Source organism: Podarcis liolepis (assembly GCF_965112155.1).
Source record: "Podarcis liolepis genome assembly, chromosome: 2".
In the NCBI taxonomy this organism is placed as follows: domain Eukaryota; kingdom Metazoa; phylum Chordata; class Lepidosauria; order Squamata; family Lacertidae; genus Podarcis; species Podarcis liolepis.
This window is the reverse complement of record NC_139555.1, coordinates 120856882-120878674: the sequence shown is the minus strand read 5'-3', so window position 1 is coordinate 120878674 and position 21793 is coordinate 120856882. Positions and strand designations below refer to the sequence as shown.

Sequence of the window (21793 nt, the reverse complement as noted above, 5' to 3'; positions counted from 1 at the left end):
ATAAAATAGCGGTCAACTGCAAAGGGGATTTGGATATTTAATTTTACTAGAGAATCTTCTGCTATTCTATTTTATGCAACAAACAATTTTAGTACAGTGGTACCACGGGTTAAGAACTTAATTTGTTCTGGAGGTCTGTTCTTAATCTGAAGCACCACTTTAGCTAATGCGGCCTCCAGCTGCCGCTGCGCCGCCAGACCACGATTTCTGTTCTCATCCTGAAGCAAAGTTCTTAACCTGAGGTACTATTTCTGGGTTCCAGTAGTAGATAGGTAGCCGTGTTGGTCTGCCATAGTCAAAATAAAAAATTCCTTCCAGTAGCACCTTAAAGACCAACTAAGTTAGTTCTTGGTATGAGCTTTCGTGTGCATGCACACTTCTTCAGAAGTGTGCATGCACACGAAAGCTCATACCAAGAACTAACTTAGTTGGTCTTTAAGGTGCTACTGGAAGGAATTTTTTATTTCTGGGTTAGCGGAGTCTGTAACCTGAAGCGTCTGTAACCCAAGGTACCACTGTACTTGTGACTGTGGTTTATATTGTATGTGTGGTGCCTGATGATTTTTATGGTTATTGCTGTTTTTCCTTTTGTTATTTTTCTGAATGATGCCATGGCCTATGGCTAGTGCAATAAAAGTCTATGATGATGATGTATGTATATATGTATATATGTATATATGTATATATGTATGTATGCATATGTTTTCCAGCAAGAATTAAAAAATAAACTGTGCCTACACAAACAGCGGGACGCAGGTGGCACTGTGGGTTAAACCACAGAGCCTAGGGCTTGCCGATCCAAAGGTCGGTGGTTCAAATCCCCATGACGGGGTGAGCTCCTGTTGCTCGGTCCCTGCTCCTGCCAACCTAGCAGTTTGAAAGCACGTCAAAAAGTGCATAGATAAATAGGTACCGCTCCAGCGGGAAGGTAAATGGCGTTTCCGTGCGCTGCTCTGGTTCGCCAGAAGTGGCTTAGTCATGCTGGCCACATAACCCGGAAGCTGTACGCTGGCTCCCTCGGCCAATAAAGCGAGAGGAGCGCCACAGCCCCAGAGTCGTCCACAACTGGACTTAATGGTCAGGGGTCCCTTTACCTTTACCCAAACAGCACTCTTTATTTTATGTTAAAACATCCTTCCTGACTTTTCAATAAACTTTTAAAGGTGGCTAACAAAATAAAAAGATGCACAATCCCTTTCTGTTTTGACTGCTCCGGGCCTTTCTGCCTTCTTAAGAAACATGATGTAGAAATGCTGAAACAGGGGATGGATTTTTGTTTTTGCATTTTTTCCTCGCTTACCCAGCTTTGGGAAGGTAGTGTGAGGGTGGAGGGGGGGTGTCAAATGCTGCCAAGGACAGCCAAAAAAGGCCTTGTGCGTTGGACATCTCTGTTCTAGTTCCATACAAGATCCTAATAAGAAGACCTGGCTCATCTCTCCAGCCCCTTAAAAAAATTATTAAACCCTGTTTCCACACCTTTATTTGATGTCTAGAACCCGACAGGAATTTACATCTGATATAATGTCTCTGGTAAGGCAGATACGGAACCAAAGAAACGTGGATTTTTATTTTGCAAAACACAGGAGAGCAGTGTACAAGAGCCACCGCTGGCAACCTCCCATCAGCTCTGCCACTACGCTTTTCTCAGTCAATTTGTCAATCCCAGCCTACATAGTTTATCTGGTACTTGATGGACTGGGAGTCATGATGAACTTTGCTGTCGTCTGTTTTTGCATTTATAGCCTCTAGGTGGCTGGTTTTATGGTGCTCGACAAAATGCGGCCTCGTATAGAAGCTCTCGCCGCAATACATGCATTTATACGGCTTCTCTCCCGTGTGGGTTTTCTGATGAGCGATAAGGTTCGAACTCAGGTTGAACCTTTTCCCGCACTCGGAGCACTGGTAGGGTTTCTCTCCCGTGTGGGTCCGTTGGTGTCGAATCAGGGCGGAGCTACAGGTGAAACACTTGCTGCAGTCCGAGCATTCGAAGGGCTTTTCGCCCGTGTGTGTCCGCTGGTGAACGTTGAGCTGCGAACTCACACTGAAAAACTTGCCGCAGTCCCGGCACTGGTAGGGCTTCTCGCCCGTGTGAGTTCTCTGGTGAGTGATAAGGTTCGAGTTCAGAGTGAAGCTCTTCCCGCAGTCGGCGCAGTTGTACGGTTTCTCTCCGGTGTGGATTCTCTGATGTCGGAGGAAGCTGGAACTGCAGGAAAAGCTCTTCCCGCACTCGGCGCAGTCGTACGGCTTTTCGCCTCGGTGCAGTTTCTTGTGTGCGTTGAGGCTGGATTTCAAGTAGACGCTCGTGGGGCAGTCCCCGCACTTGTACAGTTTCTTCCCCGTGTGGATTTTCTCGTGGGCGTTTAGGCTTGATCGCACGCTGAAACTTTTCCCGCAAGCCGAGCACTCAAAGGGCTTCTCTCCGGTGTGCGTCCTCTGGTGCACACTGAGCTGGGAGCTGACGCTGAAGGTTTTGCCGCAATCCGAGCATTCGTAGGGTTTTTCGCCCGTGTGAGTCCTTTGGTGCCGGTTGAGGCTTGAGCTGCAGCCGAAGCTTTTCCCGCAGTCCGAGCAGTCGTACGGCTTGTCCTCCGTGTGGATCCTCTGGTGCCTGATAAGGCTGGAGCTGCAGTTGAAACTCCTGCCGCAGTTCGCGCACTGATAAGGTTTCTCCCCCGTGTGGATTCTCTCGTGTGCGATAAGGTTCGAGCTCTGGCTGAAGCCTTTCCCGCAGGCCGAGCAGGTGTAGGGCTTTTCCCCCTTGTGGGTCCTCACGTGCGGGATGAGGGCGGACTTCTGGCTGAAGCTTTTCCCACAGTCGGAGCACTTGTATGGCTTCTCGCCCGTGTGGATCCTCTCGTGGGCAACAAGGCTCGATTTTAAACTGAAGCTCCTCCCGCACTCGGAGCACTCGTACGGCTTCTCCTCCGTGTGGATCCTCTCGTGGGCGACGAGGCTGGAGGTCTGGCTGAAGCTTCTCCCGCACACTGAACACTCGTACGGTTTCTCCTCGGTGTGGATTCTCTCGTGAGCGACGAGGGTCGATTTCTTACCAAAGCTCTTCCCACAGCTCGGACACTTGTGGGGCTTCTCACCAGTGTGGATTCTCTCGTGAGCGATAAGGTTCGAGCTGTTGCTGAAGCTTTTCCCACACTTGCTGCACGCCAGTTGCCTCTTGTTGGCGCCGACTTTGTTGCCGGCTGCACGAAGGACCGACTTGTTTCGGCCTCCTCTTCCTGGCGGTGTCCCCTTTTGCTTTTGCTCGTTTTCCAAAGTCACGTCCTGCCGAGGAGCAGGGAAAACGGTGTTATTGGCTTTTCCTAACAATCTCCCGGGTATATCAAATTGTTCAGAACTGTCAGCACCGCAAGTTGTTTCGTCGCCGTTCTCCTTCTCGGTTGTCAACCCTTGACCTATCAAAAAAGGGAGATAGTAAAATAAGCACGATTAGCAGCCAGTTTGGTAACAGCCCGGTGCTGGAAATCATCAAAGATTCCTCTGCAAGAGGCACAGTTAACTCACGCATGAAAAATTGCTTTATCTGAACATCTAGTCAGACACAGATGTGCAGTGAACGCTCCTTCATTGGAGGTTTTTAAGCAGAAATTGGATGGTCCTCTGTCATGGATAATAATAATAATAATAATAATAATAATAATAATAATAATAATAATAAATTTATACCCCACCCACTCTGGGCGGCTCCCAACAAAATATTAAAAATACTATAAAACATCAAACATTAAAAACTTCCCTAAACAGGGTTGCCTTCGGATGTCTTCTAAAAGTCAGATAGATGTTTATTTCCTTGACATCTGGTGGGAGGGTGTTCCACAGGGTGGGTGCCACCACCGAGAAGGCCCTCTGCCTGGTTCCCTGTAACTTCACTTCTCACAGGGAGGGAGCTGCCAGAAGGCCCTCGGAGCTGGACCTCAGTGTTGAATGATGGGGGTAGAGATGCTACTATAGGTAAACTGGGAGCTGAGGCCGTTTAGGGCTTTAGTTGAGATTCCTGCATTGCAGGGAGTTGGACTAGGTGACCCTCAGTGTCCCTTCTATGATTCCATGTCCATTTAAAAAACAAAAGAGACCCTGCAAATTAGGGACAGCTTGACCAAAAACAGGTAAACAGCCTCAGATATTAATTTAATTTATTCAACAATATATATATATCGATCAATTGTAGCCTCTAAGCCACTTACAAGAAATATTAAGATTATCAACGTAAGATTTAAAAATAATTAAACTTATCAGGAAAAGAGATTAAGACATGTCAACATCTAAGTGTCTAGATAGGCTTGCCTAAAGATAAATATTTTAAGCTGAAAACAGTTCAGTGAAGGCAGCTGCCTGACGTCAATAGGCAAGGAGTTCCAAAAGTAAAATGTTACCACGGAAAAAGACAAATTTCTTACAAGTGCAGAATGATCCTGCAAGTTAAAGTGGTCTCACACACAGGGATGACATTTTTATATTTTTTTTAAAAAAAATACAAAAAATTACATATACGTACAGTGGTACCTCGGTTTTGGAACGTCTCTGTTGACAAAGAATTCGGTTTTTGAATACGCCTCAGAAGTCGAATATGCCACGCAGCTTCCGTTGAGTGCAAGATCCTGAGGCCTAGCTGCCAGCTGTTGAGTTTTCAGTTTTCGAACGTTTCAGAACTCGAACGGTCTTCCGGAACAGATTACGTTTGAAAACCGAGGTACCACTGTGTATGTATGTACAGTGGTACCTCAGGTTAAGTACCATTTACCTTCCCGCCGGAGCAGTACCTATTTATCTACTTGCACTTTGATGTGCTTTTGAACTGCTAGGTTGGCTGCTGCAATAGTTAGAGAAAGGTGCCTAATAATAATTATAATACAGTGGTACCTCAGGTTAAGTACTTAATTCGTTCCGGAGGTCCGTACTTAACCTGAAACTGTTCTTAACCTGAAGCACCACTTTAGCTAATGGGGCCTCCTGCTGCTGCCACACCGCCAGAGCACGATTTCTGTTCTCATCCTGAAGCAAAGTTCTTAACCTGAAGCACTATTTCTGGGTTAGCAGAGTCTGTAACCTGAAGCGTATGTAACCCAAGGTACCACTGTATACTTTTCAGCCATGGTTATGGGCTTGCAGGGAGCGGGGTAAGGATGAGGCCCTGCAATCTCCACCCACCCCACCCCACTTTTGCACCATGGCTGGAGCAGAATACAAAAAGACTCATATTCAACCTTTGCATCCCAGGAGCTCTTCCTGAAAGGCAGACTTTTCCTCCAAATGAGGACCGGCTCCCTGTTTCGACTCCACCAGAAATGGTTTGGTTTTTTGGGGAAGCTTGATGCCTTCCTTGCTGGAGAAAAGAGACAGAGAAGGATGTTCAAGACAGGCATAATGATAATAATAATAATTTATTTATACTCTGCCCATCTGGCTGGGTTTCCCAGTCACTCTGGGCGCCTTCCAGCAAAATATTAAAAAAGAATAATTCATCAACTATTAAAAGCTTCCCTAAGCAGGGCTGCCTTCAGATGTCTTCTAAAAGTCAGATAACTATTTATTTCTTTGACGTCTGGTGGGATTGCGTTCCACAGTGCAGGTGCTACCACCGAGAAGGCCCTTTGCCTGGTTCCAGGGCAGGTGCTACCACCGAGAAGGCCCTTTGCCTGGTTCCAGGGCAGGTGCTACCACCGAGAAGGCCCCCTGCCTGGTTCCAGGGCAGGTGCTACCACCGAGAAGGCCCTTTGCCTGGTTCCAGGGCAGGTGCTACCACCGAGAAGGCCCTTTGCCTGGTTCCAGGGCAGGTGCTACCACCGAGAAGGCCCTCTGCCTGGTTCCAGGCAGCATCAGATACAAGATGTGTCCCTACCACATGGTCTGACCTCCCCACATTTGAGGCCCCTTTCCAGCTCCGCTGAAGGTGAAACCCACAAGAAGAATAGCCTGTACCCATAATTCAAGCTCACCTGTCACCCAGAGCCTCAACAACCTGTAAAAAACAAAAACAAAACAGCAGTTAGCACGGTTACTGGTGGCTACGAAGGGGGAAGAGAGGTTTACTGGTTTGTGGAGGGTAGTGATGTTAAATTCTCGAGAATAATGTTTTGGAGAATGTTCTTGATTAATGAGGTGTGTACATTTAAAGCAGAATATACAGTTTGTGGAGTATATTCTCCGGAGAATATTCTCACCTCCACATCACTAGTGGGGCGCTTTTCGTTTTTATGATGTATTTTGTGTTTTTGTGTTGTGAACTGCCCTAAGAGCTACGGATGGAAAAGAGGTATACAAATTTAATAAACAATAAAACAATTAATTTAAAAGTCAGGATACGTTTTGAAGGCACTTCCAGGAGATAATTTATAGGCAGAACTGCTCACTTTGTTGCCTGTGGGTATTTTTTTTTATATAAATTTTTTTTATTGGTTTTTCACCATTTTTATAAACACAAACATAACACAATACACAATACAAAACAAACAAACACATAAACAAAAATGTATAATTTCAAATCCTTTTTTCTTAAACCTTACTTCACTGACTTCCCCATACCTCCTCTTTCTGCATCCCAGTCCCCAATTTGGTTCAACAAATCCTGCCCCTTGGTTTTATCAAATTTTCCCTTATTCTTTTCTTTTACTTAACCTTTTACAGCTGTAATCTCCTTTTGTCTAAAACTTCAACATTTTAACATTCATTAATTTTACAATGTTTCTTAAGATAACTTTTAAATTTCTTCCAATCTTCATCCGCCGTCTCTCTCCCCTGGTCACGGATTCTGCTGGTCAATTCAGCGAGTCCCATGTAGTCCATCACCTTCATCTGCCATTCTTCCAGAGTGGGTAGATCTTGCGTCTTCCAATACTTTGCAATAAGTATTCTTGCTGCTGTTGTAGCGTACATAAAAAAAGTTCTGTCTTTCTTTGGCACCAATTGGCCGACAATGCCCAAGAGAAAGGCCTCTGGTTTCTTAGGGAAAGTACATTTAAGTACCTGTTGCCTGTGGGTATTTTAAAGGCTGCGAATATTTATTTATGGAAGTATTTCAGCACTGTTCCATCTATATATACATATATATGTGTGTGTGTGTGTGCGCACACACGCTCGTGTGTCTGTTTGTATCTACATATCTCAGGGCAGCGCACAACATTAAAATACAAAACACAATTAAAAGAATCCTTAAGGTGACAGGCTAATCCGGGTTTTTTTTAAAGTAGAAAATATAATCAGCAAGAAGTCTGGCTGGCAATAAAAACCTCTTAGAGAGACTCCTGAAAGTCAAAAGCTTTTGCCAAATCTCTGCTGGGAAAGCAGTTACCTAGCAGGCGATTGTGTACCCTAAACACCCACCTTCTACCAGAGGTAAGGTGGACCCCTTTAAAACAAGGACCAATTAAAAGCACCTCTTTAGGTGATCTTCATAAACAAGCTGGATTTTAAAGGCTCAAGTGGTCCTAGAGCACATTATTATTATTATTATTATTATTATTATTATTATTATTATTATTTGCACCTTTCCTTTAAAGGAGCTCTTGGTGGCATTCACAGTTCTCTCTGTTATCAACAACGCAGCGAAGTGGGTTCGACTGGGAGACAAAGGCCACCCGGTGAGCTTCACAGCTGAGTGGGGATTCGAACTCTTGTCTCCAAGGTCTTAGCCCAACACCCTAACCACTGCACCACGCTCCCTTCCTTCACTGATTCACCACTGAGTTTCCCTGTCTCTTCCACCTTATGCAATGTTGCAAAAACCGAACGGCGCTTTGCAGGCTGCAAGAACTCATGGTACCAGCGCCATCCGCCTTTGAGGAAAAACCAGCTGAGATAAGGTGCACTTAAAGAGTGTCGGACTAGGGCTTGGGAGGCCGTGGGTTCAAATCCCCGCTCAGCAAACACAGGGCAATCTTGGGCCAGTCTCTCTACCTCACAAGGTGGTTGTGGGGTTTAAAGGGGGGAGGGCAGAGACATTGCCTTGAGCTCCACGGAGCAAAAGATGGGAAATAAATGCAATAATATAGAGATGTTTTTAAAAGCAGGCATTGATCCTGTTATACACAGGCTAGTCCAGGGGTCTGCAACCTTTAAAACAAAAAGAGCCACTTGGACCCGTTTCCGAAGAAAAAAAAACTGGGAGCCGCAAAACTCATCATTATAAAAATAACTCTTTTGTCACTTTTTTATTATTTCTTTGTTTGACCCTTCAGAATTACTCCTCCTCATAGAAATAAACGTTAAATTAACAAGTTACCTTTTTGTGTGTGTGTGTTCTTCACTCCCCTTCAAAACAGTGACCAGAGTACATGCCCCCTTTCAATGCAGTGACCAGCGTACATGCCCCTTACAATGTAGTAGGCGGGCGGGCAGGAAGGTGACGTCGGGACGGTGCGTGACTAACGCATGCACCGCCCCCATGCGACGTCACAGCCAGTACAGCGCCCGCCACAGTGGGGAGTGTCGGGGCGCACAATGCGCCTCCTCCCCTCGCTAGTATCCGCCCCGGAGCCGCGGCAAAGGTGTAAAAGAGCCACATGCGGCTCCGGAGCCACGGGTTGCAGACCCCTGGGCTAGACTAAAAGCCAAGGCAGAGAGAGGAAAAAGTGCTCCAGGAATAGCTCTTTTAAAAAAACAACAGCTCAACAAGTTTGGGCTGGGTTTCAGGGATGATTGGGGCACGAACCGCAAACCACCCACAAAATCCCTTACCTGACTCAGCTCCATTCCTCCAGTTCCTCTCCTTCCCTGGACGGTTTGACTCAGCAGAGGTGAGAGGCCTGCAGGTGTGGGGAAAAAAGAGATAACTCAGAGGCGGGGGAAATTCTGCAGAGAACAACAGGTCCTGGAGTAGGTGATGGCTGCAATTCTCTGCATGCCAGACCAAGCAAGGACAGTGGCTCAGGGGCCGAGCATCAGAAGCTAATTGAATCATAGAGTTGTGGAGCTGGAAGGGACCCCGAGGGTCATCTAGTCCAACCCGCTGCAATGGAGGAATCTCAGCTCAAGCATCTAAGTCAGATGGTCCCTAAAAGCCCTGAATTCCATTCCTGGCATCGCTGGGGTAGGACTGGGAATGTCTCAAAACCCTGCAGGCTGCTGCTGCCGGTCAGTGAATACAAGAGCTGACTCGACAGAAGGCCTTATGAAGAGTGGTCGAAGGAGCTGGGTATGTTTAGCCTGAACAAGAGGGGACTGAGAGGAGATACGAGAGCCATCATCAAATATCTGAAGCGCTGCCACATGGAAGAGGGAACAGGCTTGTTTTCTCCTGCTCTGGAGGGTAGGACTCGAACCAAGTGCTTCAAGCTACAAGAGAAGGGATTCCGACTCAACATATAGAATAACTTTCTGACAGAAAGAGCTTTTTGACCATGGAAGGGAGGTTTTTCACTCTCCTTCCTTGTAAGTTTTCAAGCAGAGGTTGGACGACCATCCATTAATGGATGCTTTAGCTGAGATTCCTGCACTGCAGGGGGTTGGACTAGATGACCCTCGGGGACCCCTTCCAACTCTAGATCCTTTTTTTTTTTTGAATTTGCATTTTATTTATTTGTTAACATTCTTATATTACATCGGTAAACGTTGTCATATTACGTTACAGGACTTACTATAATACAATTTCCAACATGTATACAAAAACGATATACAAATTTTATATACCTAGAAAGAAAATTTTCTTTCCAACTCTACGATCCTAGGGTTCTCCGGGGATTTCAAGCCCCACTGAAGTCAACGGGGCTTCCTCGGGAGTAGGCGCGCCTAGACCTTCCGACAGGTGGGCAGGCGGGTGGAAAAGGCGCACCAAGCAGCTATTTTGGAGATGCTTGGGGGTGCGCGCGCGTGTGTGGTACCCTGTTTTCTCCGGGCGCCCTGTTGATGTTAGGGGCGGTGTTGATCCGGATCAGGCGCTTCTTTCCTTGCAAAGCTGCTTGCAGGGCAAAGGCGTGTCTCCCGTCCAGGCTCCAAGCGCGCAGGAGGCTCCTCCGCCGATCCCGGCGCACATCTGGGGTTGCTGGGTGGGTGGGTGCCTCTCTCCGCCCCCCCCCCCGCCCCCAAGGCTTCAGAGGCACCCCCGGATGCTAAATCCGCCGCTTGGCAAGAAGCTCAGCCCCTTCCGTCCGACCTCCATCCCTCCCTCCGGAGCCGGAGCCGGAGGAGAGGAGACGCGCGCGCCCTGCGCTCTTCGCCCTCTGCTGGTCGCTGCAAAGGGGTCTGGCTCGGAGGCGGTGGTTTCCATCTCCCCAAAAAAGTATTCCTGAGCCCGTGCAGAGCGCCTTCCTGCAGAGGGTAATGCAGTCCCCCGCTTTCTGTCTGGGTGAATAAACAAACAAAAAAGCTACGGATGGAGAATCTCTTTCTCTATTTAGATTTTCATTTATATTTTTCACCATTGTACTTTTCGACATTGCATTACTTTACATTGCATTCAAGAGGAACTGAACATCTACTTCCCTTCACTGCATGTTCTGATCGTGCAATATTTTCCCTTTCATGTTTCTCCTTTGTTTCCCTTTCTTGATTCTCGTTTTTAACTCCGTTATAGTGCTGGGTTTACTCTAAAGGCGGTTGGAGGGTGGATGGCGGCTAATGGATCGAGGTTGAATCCTGACAAGACAGAAGTACTGTTTTTGGGGGACAGGAGGCGGGCAGGTGTGGAGGACTCCCTGGTCCTGAATGAGGTAACTTTGCCCCTGAAGGACCAGGTGCGCAGCCTGGGAGTCATTTTGGACTCACAGTTGTCCATGGAGGCGCAGGTCAATTCTGTATTGAGGGCAGCTGTCTACCAGCAACACCTGGTACGCAGGCTGAGACCCTACCTGCCTGTGGACTGTCTGGCCAGAGTGGTGCATGCTCTAGTTATCTCCCGCTTGGACTACTGCAATGCCCTCAATGTGGGGCTACCTTTGAAGGTGACCCGGAAACTACAACTAATCCAGAATGCAGCAGCTAGACTGGTGACTGGGGGGCGGCCGCCGAGACCACATAACACCGTTCTTGAAAGACCTTCATTGGCTCCCAGTACGTTTCTGAGCACAATTCAAAGTGTTGGTGCTGACCTTTGAAGCCCTAAACAGCCTCAGTCCAGTATACCTGAAGGAGTGTCTCCACCCCCATCGCTCTGCCCAGACGCTGAGGTCCAGTGCCAAGGGCCTTCTGGTGGTTCCCTCACTGCAAGAAGCCAAGTTACAGGGAACCAGGCAGAGGGCCTTCTCGGTAGTGGCACCCGCCCTGTGGAACGCCCTCTCATCAGATGTCAAAGAGATAAACAACTACCTGACTTTTAGAACAGTGTTTCCCAACCGGTGTTCCGCGGCACACTAGTGTGCCGTGAGACACCGGCTGGTGTGCCGTGGGAGGGAGGCGGGCGAGTCGGGCGCCTAGGAGAGAACAAAACCAAGTGAGCAGCGCGCGAGAGGGAAGCGACCCGAAAAAGAAGCGCGTTCGGAGTCCGGAGGCACTTTTGGGGCTGCGTACGAAGGGAGGGGGGGGCACGGACGGCGGAAGGGGGCGGGGCGCGGTTGCAGAAACCCGCCAATGCTTCCACCTCATTGGGAAAGGGAAGGGGTTGGGCCACCTAAAACTCTCCGCCGGGGCCACATCCTGCCTCCCAGCCCCCTTTCCTCCACCCACGGAGGGAGGGATGTTTTTAACACACACCCCCCCCGCTCACAACCCTTTGGTAGCGTTTCTCCAATCTGAGGCGAGCACCCGCCGACGCCCCCTTCCCCTGCTCAGTCGCGCAAAAACCGAAGTCTCCTCCCTACCCCTTATTCCCTCAAACCCCGTTTCCATAAGGGGGGGGGAATAACCCCTTCCGTCGCGCGCAAAGCCCAGCTCCCTCCGCCCTTCGCGGTCTCCTCAGCACTTCAGCCAGCCGTTTACACTCTCGGAGCCACTGGGCAAAACTCGCTCTCAGAAGCGCGCGCGCGCGGAGAGAAAGAGAGAGGGAAACAAAGTTAACTTGTGGGGAGAGAGAAAGAGCGAGCGGGAGCTAACTTGTGTCCAAAGGCAGATACAAAGTAGCCCCCCCCCCCCCGCCCCGAAGGCGACCTCTCTTGCTCTGCTCCTCTGGGGTGGGGAAACCAACTCCACCACGCGGAGCAGCCCCGAGGCGGGGAATTTCGCCCCTTCGTAATGTATGCATGTAAATGAGGCGGGCGCAAGGGGTGGGCGCGGAGAGGAACTCGCGCCTCTGAGGCCGCCGCCTCCTTCTCCTCCTCCTCCGCCCCCCCCTCAAACCCAGGCGGCGGCGGCGGCAGGAGGCAGCAGCGGCAATAACAGAAGCAGCTGCGCTGACAACAACACGTGTTCGCTCGGGCACCATGGAATTCGAGGAGCTGGGGATTCGGGAGGAGTGCGGCATGTTCGGGTGCATCGCCTCCGGCCTGTGGCCCACGGAGCTGGACGTGCCCCATGTGATCACGCTGGGGCTAGTGGGGCTGCAGCACAGGTAGGGGACACGGCGGTGGGGGGGGAGACGGTCTGGGGAAGCGGGGGGAGGGTGGGTTGCTTGCGAGACAGCGGAGGAGGAGGAGGCCGGCATGTCCGGGCAGCAGCAGCAACAGCAGCAGCAGCAACTCCCGGCGACGGCTCCTCCTCCGCCCGCTATCGCCGCCGCCTCAGCTGCCGCCGTCCCTCAGTCCCTCGCTCTGCTGCCTCCTCCCACCCCGGCAAGGGGAAGGGAAAAAACTTTCACTTTTGTGCGTCCCTCCCGGCGTGACGCTGCGCGCTGATGTCACGGGGCGGGGCTTTAATGGTGGTGTGCCGCGAGATTTTTTTCCGGTAAACAGGTGTGCCGTTGCCCAAAAACGTTTGGGAAACACTGTTTTAGAAGACATCTGAAGGCAGCCCTGTTTAGGGAAGCTTTTAATGTTTAATAAGTTATTGTATTTTAGTGTTTTGTTGGAGTGGCTGGGGAAACCCAGCCAGATGGGCGGGGTACAAACAAACAAACGTTTTAACCTGCTTGCAGTGATTCTTCATATAACCTACAAACCTTTTCCAACAGATAAAGGATCTCTTAAGCATATGCAGAGCACCTTTCTCCAGATGGGGAACTGCTACTTTTCTCCCTTTCTTGGGGCCGCACGCAGTATCCCACAGCCTGTGCAGAGTGCTTTTCTTTTTTAAGCGACAGAATCATTTCCCTCCTTTCTGGGGGGAAGAAGATCTATAGGCAGACGGCCTTTGAGCATGTGCAGAATGCTTTCCTGCAGAGATTAATGCTCCCCACTTTCTGTCTGGGCAAACAAACAAAAAACCACATGCAGAGCACCTTTCTTCGGATAGGGAACGCAGCTTCTGCCCCAAACCAGGAAAGATGGGTGGGAGCCATGCTTGGAAAAATCAAAGGCTGGTTTTTATATATCTGTATTTTTTAAAAAATCTATATACGTAGTGCTGTTCATTAAAAAAAAGACTGACTTTCAACAATCATACATTCGTAAATCCATTTTAAAAAAAATCAGAGATCAACTATTGATTGATTGGCATCGGCCTGTCTCGGGAGACAACGGAGGAGTGAGCCCAACTATTACAGAAGAATCTTCTTAATTGCCTGCATTGGCTTGGCTACACAACAAAGTTTTTGCGGGCATTTAAAGGTTAATGGAAAAGACGCCCGCTGAATATCTATTGGCTGAGCATTCCGCAGGGACGGGGGCGGTACCAGAAGTGACCAACCGCGTCCCTCCAAAGGGATAAGCGAAAGCAGGAGAGGAGCCAGAGAGATAGATTTCCGGTTGCCAACAGAAAGAAGCAGGAGCCCCGCATCCTCTGGCTGCCTTCAAATGGGAACCTGAATAGGCGTCAGCTCTGAATGTCCTGCCCAGTTTGTGAAGTTGGGGAGAAGGGAGATGAACAGCTGGGCGCGCCTTGGAGGTACAGGGGCGAAAGGGGGCTTCTCCTCCAGGAATTTAGGGATTTGGGCATTGCAAGAGAAGAAAAGCAAACCCTACACACATCCGGAGCGGAGTCCCTAAGACAGTTAGATGGCACCTTGTATGCTGCTTCCGGAAACTCCTGCAGCCAAGCTGGTACCAAACGTCTTGCTCTGCTTCCCTTTGGACCCCCATCAGCGAGGCCGAGGAGGGGGGTGTCTTGCCAACCGGGCAGCCCAAGACCACCACTGCCCTGGCTTGCACCCTAGGGAGGTCGCTTTGGTGCTGCCAACACAGCGGTTCTACTTCACCCCCCCCCCCAGCATAGCTATCAACTTTCAGATTTGAAAATAAGGGATCAGCAGCCTTGAAAATAAGGGATCAGCAGCCTCACCTGTCCCAGGGACCAGTGGCGTAGCGTGGGGGGTGCAGGGGGGCCGGTCGCACCAGGCGCAACATGGGGCGCGCTCGCACTCACAGCTCTCTGCCCCTACCTGGCTCACTCACTCTAGGGGGCGCAAATTACTTGCCTTGCCCCGGGTGCTGACAACCCACGCTACGCCACTGCCAGGGACAGCCTACGGGATAGCTAACAATCCAGGATAGCAGCGGGAAGCAGCGGGAAACGGTGCTGGAATAAGGGAATTTCCCGCAAAAAAAGGGAAGGTTGACAGCTATGCCCCGGAGGTGTACTCCATTGTTTCTCAAGGCAGATGGATGCCAAAACAACTAACCATTAAAGGATATTCTCATAATTTCCTGCATAGGAGTGGCAGCATAGAAAGGTTTTGAGCAGGTGTTCAAAAGCTGAGGCAGAAGGCACCCACTGAATCTCTGTTGGCAGACTACTCCCCAACTGGGCAGATGATGTCATTTCTTCTTGTTGTCATTTCTTCTTGTTGTCAGGTGAACCTCATCAACTCAGAGGACGACCAGTGGTGCTCCTACAGATTCTCCCTGCTGGGTTTGTTTAGAGTTTGTTACAGGCGGACAACCTTGACAGGAGCCCGACATTGCTTTCCACTCCTGCGAATTCCAGCAGCAGGTACGTAACTGGGCCTTGAGCAAAGTGTTGGTTTCTTCCAAAAGCAAATGGGTACAAGGTAAAAAAAGTGAAAAGTAAAGGACCCCTGGATGGTTAAGTCCAGTCAAAGGAGACGATGGGGTTGTGGCATTCATCTCGCTTTCAGGCCGAGGGAGCCAGTGTTTGTCCACAGACAGCTTTCCAAGGCATGTGGCCAGCAGGACTAAACCGCTTCTGGCACAACAGGACACCATGACGGAAACTAGAGCGCATGGAAACGCCGTTTACCTTCCCGCCACAGCGGTACCTATTTATCTACTTGCACCGGTATGCTTTTGGACTGCTAGGCTGGCAGGAGCTGGGACGGAGCAACGGGAGCTCACCCCGTAACAGGGATTCGAACTGCCGACCTTCTGATCATCAAGCCTAAGAGGCTCAGTGGTTTAGACCACAGCACCACCCGCTTCCCTTCCCACCTCGTGCTGCAGCCCAAGTGCTGGCAGGAGTGAGACCTGCAGCCCAGGGTGTCCCACTCTTATTACCGAACCTTGAGGATTTTTTGGCCAGAAGACTCTGTGGGTAAGTTTTTCAGTCCTGTAGGAAAATACTAGGAGAGAATTTTCTTTATTTCTTTTAGGGTCTGGTGATCTTTGAGGCAGCAGCTGTGTATTTATTTCCCTGAGGAGGAGCAGAGCAGGCGTTACTGGATCCAGGGCACAGAGCTTTGTGCAAGGAAGTCATGGAGGAGGTACAGGGGAGTGTAGCTTCTCTAGGTAAGAACAGCTGCTTGTGGGCTTTTTCAGAGCCATCTGGTTGGGCTCTGTGAAAGCCAGCAAGGTTTTTCATATGCCCCTAAGCCAAATTAGGGACTAGCCATCCCTAATGGCTGCTAATCATCATGGCTATGTTCTGTCTCCAGTGTCTGAGGCAGCGTGCTTCTGAATACCTTGGAATCACGAATGGGGAGAATGCAGTTGTTCTACCAAGTGAAGGAGATAACGAGGCTTTCAAGTTTTGTTTTTGTTTTAAAAAGGGATATCTAAGGTATCTAACTGTTGGAGATGCAATAGGGATAATGCTTCTCTAAAACATGCATTTTTTTCATTGTCCTGTATTGAAAAATTTTGGCCAGAAGGTAACTGAAACGATCAACGGAACTGTACATTTACAGAGCAAAATATCCTCTTGAATTTTATACCCAGCACATGAAACCTTACAAAAGGACAATACGAGTGGACTCTCCCTGCCCTGACAACGGCAAAAAGACTGATACTGATGAATTGGAAAAAATAAAAATGCGGCTCCCTTCTAAGATTGGATTGAAGGCTTATACAAACTCGCAGCATACGAATCACTTGCATATAAATGCAGACTTGCCATGGACAAATTCAATGATACAGTGTTGCCTTGCAAGACAAAAATAATCCGTTCCGCGAGTCTCTTCGTCTAGCGGTTTTTTCGTCTTGCGAAGCAACCCTATTAGCGGATTAGCGGATTAGCGCTATTAGCGGTTTAGCGGCTATTAAAGGCTTAGCAGCTTAGCAGCTAAAAGGCTATTAGCGGCTTGGCGGCTTAGAAAAAGGGGGGGAGCGAAAAAAAATTGGAACACTCGCAAGACGTTTTCATCTTGCGAAGCAAGCCCGTAGGGAAATTTGTCTTGCGAAGCAGCTCAAAAACGGAAAACCCTTTCGTCTAGCGGGTTTTCCGTCTTGCGAGGCATTCGTCTTGCGGGGCACCACTGTATTTGGAATCCATTCTTACAAATACTGTAATAGGTTAAGTTCTGGTGAAGTACAGCTTTGTAAAGTATAATTTTGGGGTTTTTTTCTCTCCTCCCCCCTTTACTTTCCCTTCTACATGGGTTCTGGTTCTCTTTTTTTTTTCTTTCTCTCTCTCATTTATTTATTTAACTTTTATTGTTGTCTCTGACACATCAAGTCAGTCAAATGACTCCTTGCCATGACCGTGCCACGGAGGTGAATTGGACATGTAACAGGGAGGCCCCAGCACCCCTTGTCAAATCTCTGAGCAAAGATTGACCCCAAGCCTTTCTGCATCTGATAAGTAGTCTGGAAAAAAAGACAAAGATGCTCTAGACTGCCTCAAAAAGTGGTGAAACTCTTTTTTGTGTGTGGCAAGTTCTCACTGCAGGGTTCAAGTATGGTGGCTGAAACCCAGTTTTCAATTGGTCAGACTTTGTTCAGTAACGCATTAACAGTCAGAGTTCAAAGAGTCTGCAAGAGCATTTGCATTAGGACACACACTAAATATATGTCATATTAACCCTTTACTCTCTTCACAGCCTTCTCCTGCCACCTCACCTTCACCATCTCCAATTCAACCCGTCCCTGAAAACACTTACTCCACCCATTTTTTACAGTCCGTTTTAGAACCCTCCTTGTTCCTCATCTGGAGTTGTTTTCACTTTAACATTCAGCCGTTTGATTCCTCCTAAACTGGCTCCTACCTGTTTTGTGGTCAGGTCACATTCTTGGGCGTGTGACGCTGCCCTCACTGGTAAGGAGCCTAAAAAAAAATCTACCTCATTTGGCTAACAGATTGAGGTTGATTCCTGACAAGACAGAAGTACTGTTTTTGGGGGACAGGAGGCGGGCAGGTGTGGAGGACTCCCTGGTCCTGAAAGGGGCAACTGTGCCCTTGAAGGACCAGGTGCGCAGTCTGGGAGTCATTTTGGACTCACAGCTGCCCATGGAGGCGCAGGTCGATTCTGTGTCCAGGGCAGCTGTTTATCAGTTCCATCTGGTACGCAGGCTGAGACCCTATCTGCCTGCAGACTGCCTCACCAGAGTGGTGCGTGCTCTGGTTATCTCCCGCTTGGACTACTGCAATGCGCTCTACCTGGGGCTACCTTTGAAGGTGGCCCGGAAACTACAACTAATCCAGAACGCGGCAGCTAGACTGGTGACTGGGGGCGGCCGCCGAGACCATATAGCAGTGGACTTGAAAGACCTACATTGGCTCCCAGTATGTTTCCGAGCACAATTCAAAGTGTTGGTGCTGACCTTTAAAGTCCTAAACGGCCTTGGCCCAGTATACCTAAAGGAGCATCTCCACACCTATTGTTCAGCCCAGACACTGAGGTCCAGCTCCGAGGGCCTTCTGGCAGTTCCCTCCCTGCGAGAAGTGAGGTTACAGGGAACCAGGCAGAGGGCCTTCTCGGTCAGATGTCAAGGAAATAAACAACTGTCTGACTTTTAGAAGACATCTGAAGGCAGCCCTGTTTAGGGAAGTTTTTAATGTTTGATGTTTTATTGTGTTTTTAATATTCTGTTGGGAGCTGCCCAGAGTGACTGGGGAAACCCAGCCAGATGGGTGGGGTATAAGATAATAATAGGCTTGAAAGCAGAAGCTGGCTCCCTATAAGGGATAGTGTGGTAATAAATAATAATAATAATAATAATAATAATAATAATAATAATAATAATAATTTTTATTTATACCCTGCCCTCCCCAGCCAAGGCCGGGCTCAGAGCAGCTTACAAGCAATAATAAAAACAAGTTGAATGATTACAACTTAAAAACAAAATTAAAATACAACATTAAAACATTGAAACATTAAAATATTAAAATATTAAAATGTAGCCTCATCGCAGGAGGAGAAGGAAAAGGAAAAAGAAAGAGAGGAAGGGAATCAAATTGGCTCCAAGCCAAAGGCCAGGCGGAACAACTCTGTCTTACAGGCCCTGCGGAAAGAAATCAGATCCTGCAGGGCCCTGGTCTCATGAGGCAGAGCGTTCCACCAGGCCGGAGCCAGAGCTGAAAAGGCCCTGGCTCTGGTTGAAGCCAATCTAACTTCCTTAGGGCCTGGGACCACTAGGGTGTTGCTATTTATGGACCTTGAGGCTCTCCTTGGGGCATACCGGGAGAGGCGGTCCCATTGGTACGAGGGTCCTAGGCCGTGAAGGGCTTTAAAGGTCAGAAGCAGCACCTTAAATATGACTCTGTACTCCACCGGGAGCCAGTGCAGCTTGAAAAGCACTGGGTGAATATGCTCCCATGGCAGAGACCCCGTGAGGAGCCTCGCTGCAGCATTCTGCACCCGCTGGAGTTTCTGGGACAGTTTCAAGGGCAGCCCCGCATGGAGCAAATTACAGTAGTCAAGCCTGGAGATGACTGTCCTGCATTGTGGCTCCTGCATTGAGCAAGGGCTGAATGACCTTTGGAGGTGCCTTCCAACTCTAATCAGGATTCTCTCTTTCCCCTCTGCAGCAACTGGGCAGGGCAGTGAGGATTACGAAGAGCCAGTTTGGGTGTCCCTGGAACCCGCCAGAAACCAAGTAGACGTCTATGAAATCCCTATCCAAAGAGCGCACACAGAGGAGAAACCACTGGCCTGTGGTAATAGCTTCAGTCGCAGCGCAAACCTCATCTCTCATCAGATAACCCACACGGGAGAGAGAAAAGTTCAGGGTCTGGAGTTTGGAAAGGACTTTAGTCAAAGCAAACACCAAGCTTCACACCAGACAACTCATGGGAGAGAGAAACATCGTAAATGCCTGGAATGTGGAAAGAGCTTCAGTCGAAGCACAAACCTTACTAAACATCTAAGAACTCACACAGGGGAGAAACCGTTTAAATGCCTGGAGTGTGGGAAGCAGTTTAGTCAGAGCTCAAACCTGATTTCCCATCAAATGATTCACACCGGGGAGAAGCCCTATCAGTGTTTGGAGTGTGGCAAGGCCTTCAGTCAGAACACAAACCTTACCAAGCACGGGAGAATCCACACGGGGAAGAAGCCTTTCAAATGCCTGGAGTGCGGAAAGAGCTTCAGTCAAAGCTCAGACCTCATTTCCCATCAGAGAACACACACGGGCGAAAAGCCATTTAAATGTCTAGAGTGTGGTATGTGTTTCAGTCAGAGCACGGCCCTTACGAAACATGACAAAATCCACACGGGAGAGAAGCTTTACGAATGTCTGGAGTGCGGAAAGAGCTTCAGCTGGAGAAAAAACCTTACTTCACATCAAAGAATCCACACACAGGAGAGGCCGTACAAATGCCCAGAGTGTGGGAAAAGCTTCAGTCAGAGCACAAACCTTATTAAGCATGAGAGGATCCACACAGGGGAGAAACCCTATAAATGCTTGGAGTGCGGCAAGACCTTTACTGTGAGCACGAGCCTTACGTCACATCAGAGAATCCACACAGAGGGGAAGCCATATAAATGCCCCGACTGTGGCAAGAGCTTCAGTAGGGGCACAAACCTTGAGAAGCACAAAAGAATTCATGCTGGAGAGAACCATTTAAATGTCTGGAGTGTGGAAAGAGCTTCCGTTGAAGAGGAGACCTTCCTTCCCATCAAAGAATTCACCCAGGAGATATGCTGTTTAAATGCCTGGAGTGCAGAATGAACTCCAGTCAAGAGAACCATCTTTAAATAATAAATTTAGGAATCATTTTAATGCCTGGGACGTGGGGAAAGCTTCAGGTCAAGCACAACGCATGCTAATGATCTAAGAAACCTGGATTGTGGAAGGAGTTTCAGTCAGGGCACATCCCTTAATTTCCATCAAAATATTCATTACATTGAATTTTCCAAAATATATATATATTTAAGTGTCTATTTTATTTATTCAGGGTGCTAAGGGTGTCATGGAGAGAAAACAAAAGATGGTTTCGGTTAAGAGCTACCTGCTTCCCACGCTCTCCATATTTCTGTTGATTCTTTTGATAGATGTTCTTGTAGTTTGTTGGTAAGTGTGTAAGGGATGAAAAACCAACAGGTGGCAAAATAAGACTGTGCTTCCTCTTTTTCTAATCTTTCCAATAAAATACTTCCAATTTGTTTTTGTTGTCTTCCATCTCTTAGGACTCATGTAGACAATACATTTTCCAGTTGAGCTTGGCTGGGATTTTAATTTAGACATTTCATCCGTGAGGAGCCCTCAGTCCAATGCTGGGAAAGCAGGGCTGATCCCTTCTGTCCTACTCTGCTCCCCTCCATCAGCAGCTGCCTCCCTGCCTCTTCCGGCCCCACTGGCCGCCCTTTGAGGTTGGAGGGTCTCCACGTGGGGCGACCTCCCTCCCCAAAGCGCATTTTCCACCAATCCTCCATTGCAGTCTTGCCTCTCCACCACCTGCAAAAGATACTCACCAGATTCTTCCCTGGGTGGGAAAGACAAAGGGCTGTTTCTTCTCCCTCCCCAGAGGAGGCAGCAGATCAGGAAGAGCCATAATTCCTTCTTTCCAGAGGCCTTTCTAGAAACGCAGGCCTAGTCCAAGGGTCAAAGGGGGACAGACTGAAGCCTCACTAGGAAACTATGATGGCCTGGGAATCCGATTCAGAGGGTGAACCGGAGGAATCCCAGCCTGCACAGGAGTCCCCGCCTCCAGGGCCGGCTGAACTGGGGCAGGGCCTTGATTCTGAGGCGCCTGCACCTGTGCCGGATCCTCAGGAGCAGGCACCAGGTGAATCCACTCTGGCTCCAGAGGTGGTTGAGGACTCAGTGCCTACAGGTGAGCCTTCCCCGGGGCCCAGTAACCCTTCAGCCTCTCCTGAACTGCAGAGGCTCAGGGCAGAGAGGCGAAGGGAACTGGTTTCTCCCAGGAGGAGTGCTCGCCTTAAGGCCAGGAGAGGCGGGTCTCCTGGGGGCCGGGACCGCCCCTGGCCTCAGAGAAGATAAAGGCCAGTCAGCCCGGTCCCAGGTTGCGGGAGCAACATCGTTGTTGAGTACCTGTTCCTGCCTGGACCCAGACCTGACCCTCCAGTGTTCCTGTGCCCGCCCGGCTTCCTGCTTCGGACCTCGCCCCGCTCCTTGTGAACTGTTTCCAGGCTACTGACCCAGGACCGGACTTTGACTACACCAACGGTAACCTTCTCCCCAGCACCAGCACAGAAACCGACATGTGCCTCTCTCCCATCTCGATCAAGTTGCGAAAGCGTTTACAC

The 21793-nt window shown here is 49.1% G+C and overlaps 2 protein-coding genes across 6 annotated transcripts; one reads left to right on the top strand and one right to left on the bottom strand.

The window, feature by feature from the left end:
• Positions 1-1540: 1540 nt before the first annotated feature.
• LOC310701379 (uncharacterized protein) lies at positions 1541-9767 on the bottom strand. The gene is made up of 5 exons (XM_083492156.1): positions 9640-9767; positions 8689-8756; positions 5952-5974; positions 5220-5338; positions 1541-3410 (listed from the first exon to the last, which is right to left on the bottom strand). Exons 2-5 carry the CDS (start codon positions 8701-8703, stop codon positions 1657-1659), a joined length of 1911 nt encoding a protein of 636 aa, XP_083348282.1. The 5' UTR covers positions 8704-8756; positions 9640-9767; the 3' UTR covers positions 1541-1656.
• A 3953-nt stretch (positions 9768-13720) lies between these two features.
• LOC310701709 (uncharacterized protein) lies at positions 13721-20685 on the top strand. Of its 5 annotated transcripts, none has more exons than XM_083493000.1 (4): positions 13721-13860; positions 14766-14904; positions 15521-15656; positions 19114-20685. In XM_083493000.1, exons 3-4 carry the CDS (start codon positions 15623-15625, stop codon positions 20253-20255), a joined length of 1176 nt encoding a protein of 391 aa, XP_083349126.1. In that variant the 5' UTR covers positions 13721-13860; positions 14766-14904; positions 15521-15622; the 3' UTR covers positions 20256-20685. The 5 variants fall into 5 exon arrangements, with proteins under 5 accessions (XP_083349126.1, XP_083349124.1, XP_083349125.1 ...); XM_083492998.1 differs by having other exon boundaries at positions 13734-14015; XM_083492999.1 differs by having other exon boundaries at positions 13734-14015; positions 14766-15210.
• The last annotated feature ends 1108 nt before the right edge of the window (positions 20686-21793 follow it).

Excerpts from the sequence above, each read along its gene's own strand:
- LOC310701379 (XM_083492156.1), bottom strand. Across the intron at positions 5,339-5,951 it reads GTTGAGGCTCTGGGTGACAG|CAAGGAAGGCATCAAGCTTC; the intron begins GTGAGCTTGAAT and ends TCTTTTCTCCAG. Across the intron at positions 3,411-5,219 it reads AGAGCTCCTGGGATGCAAAG|GTCAAGGGTTGACAACCGAG; the intron begins GTTGAATATGAG and ends CTTTTTTGATAG.
- LOC310701709 (XM_083492997.1), top strand. The coding sequence starts at position 19,014 with ATGACTGTCCTGCATTGTGGCTCCTGCATTGAGCAAGGGCTGAATGAC.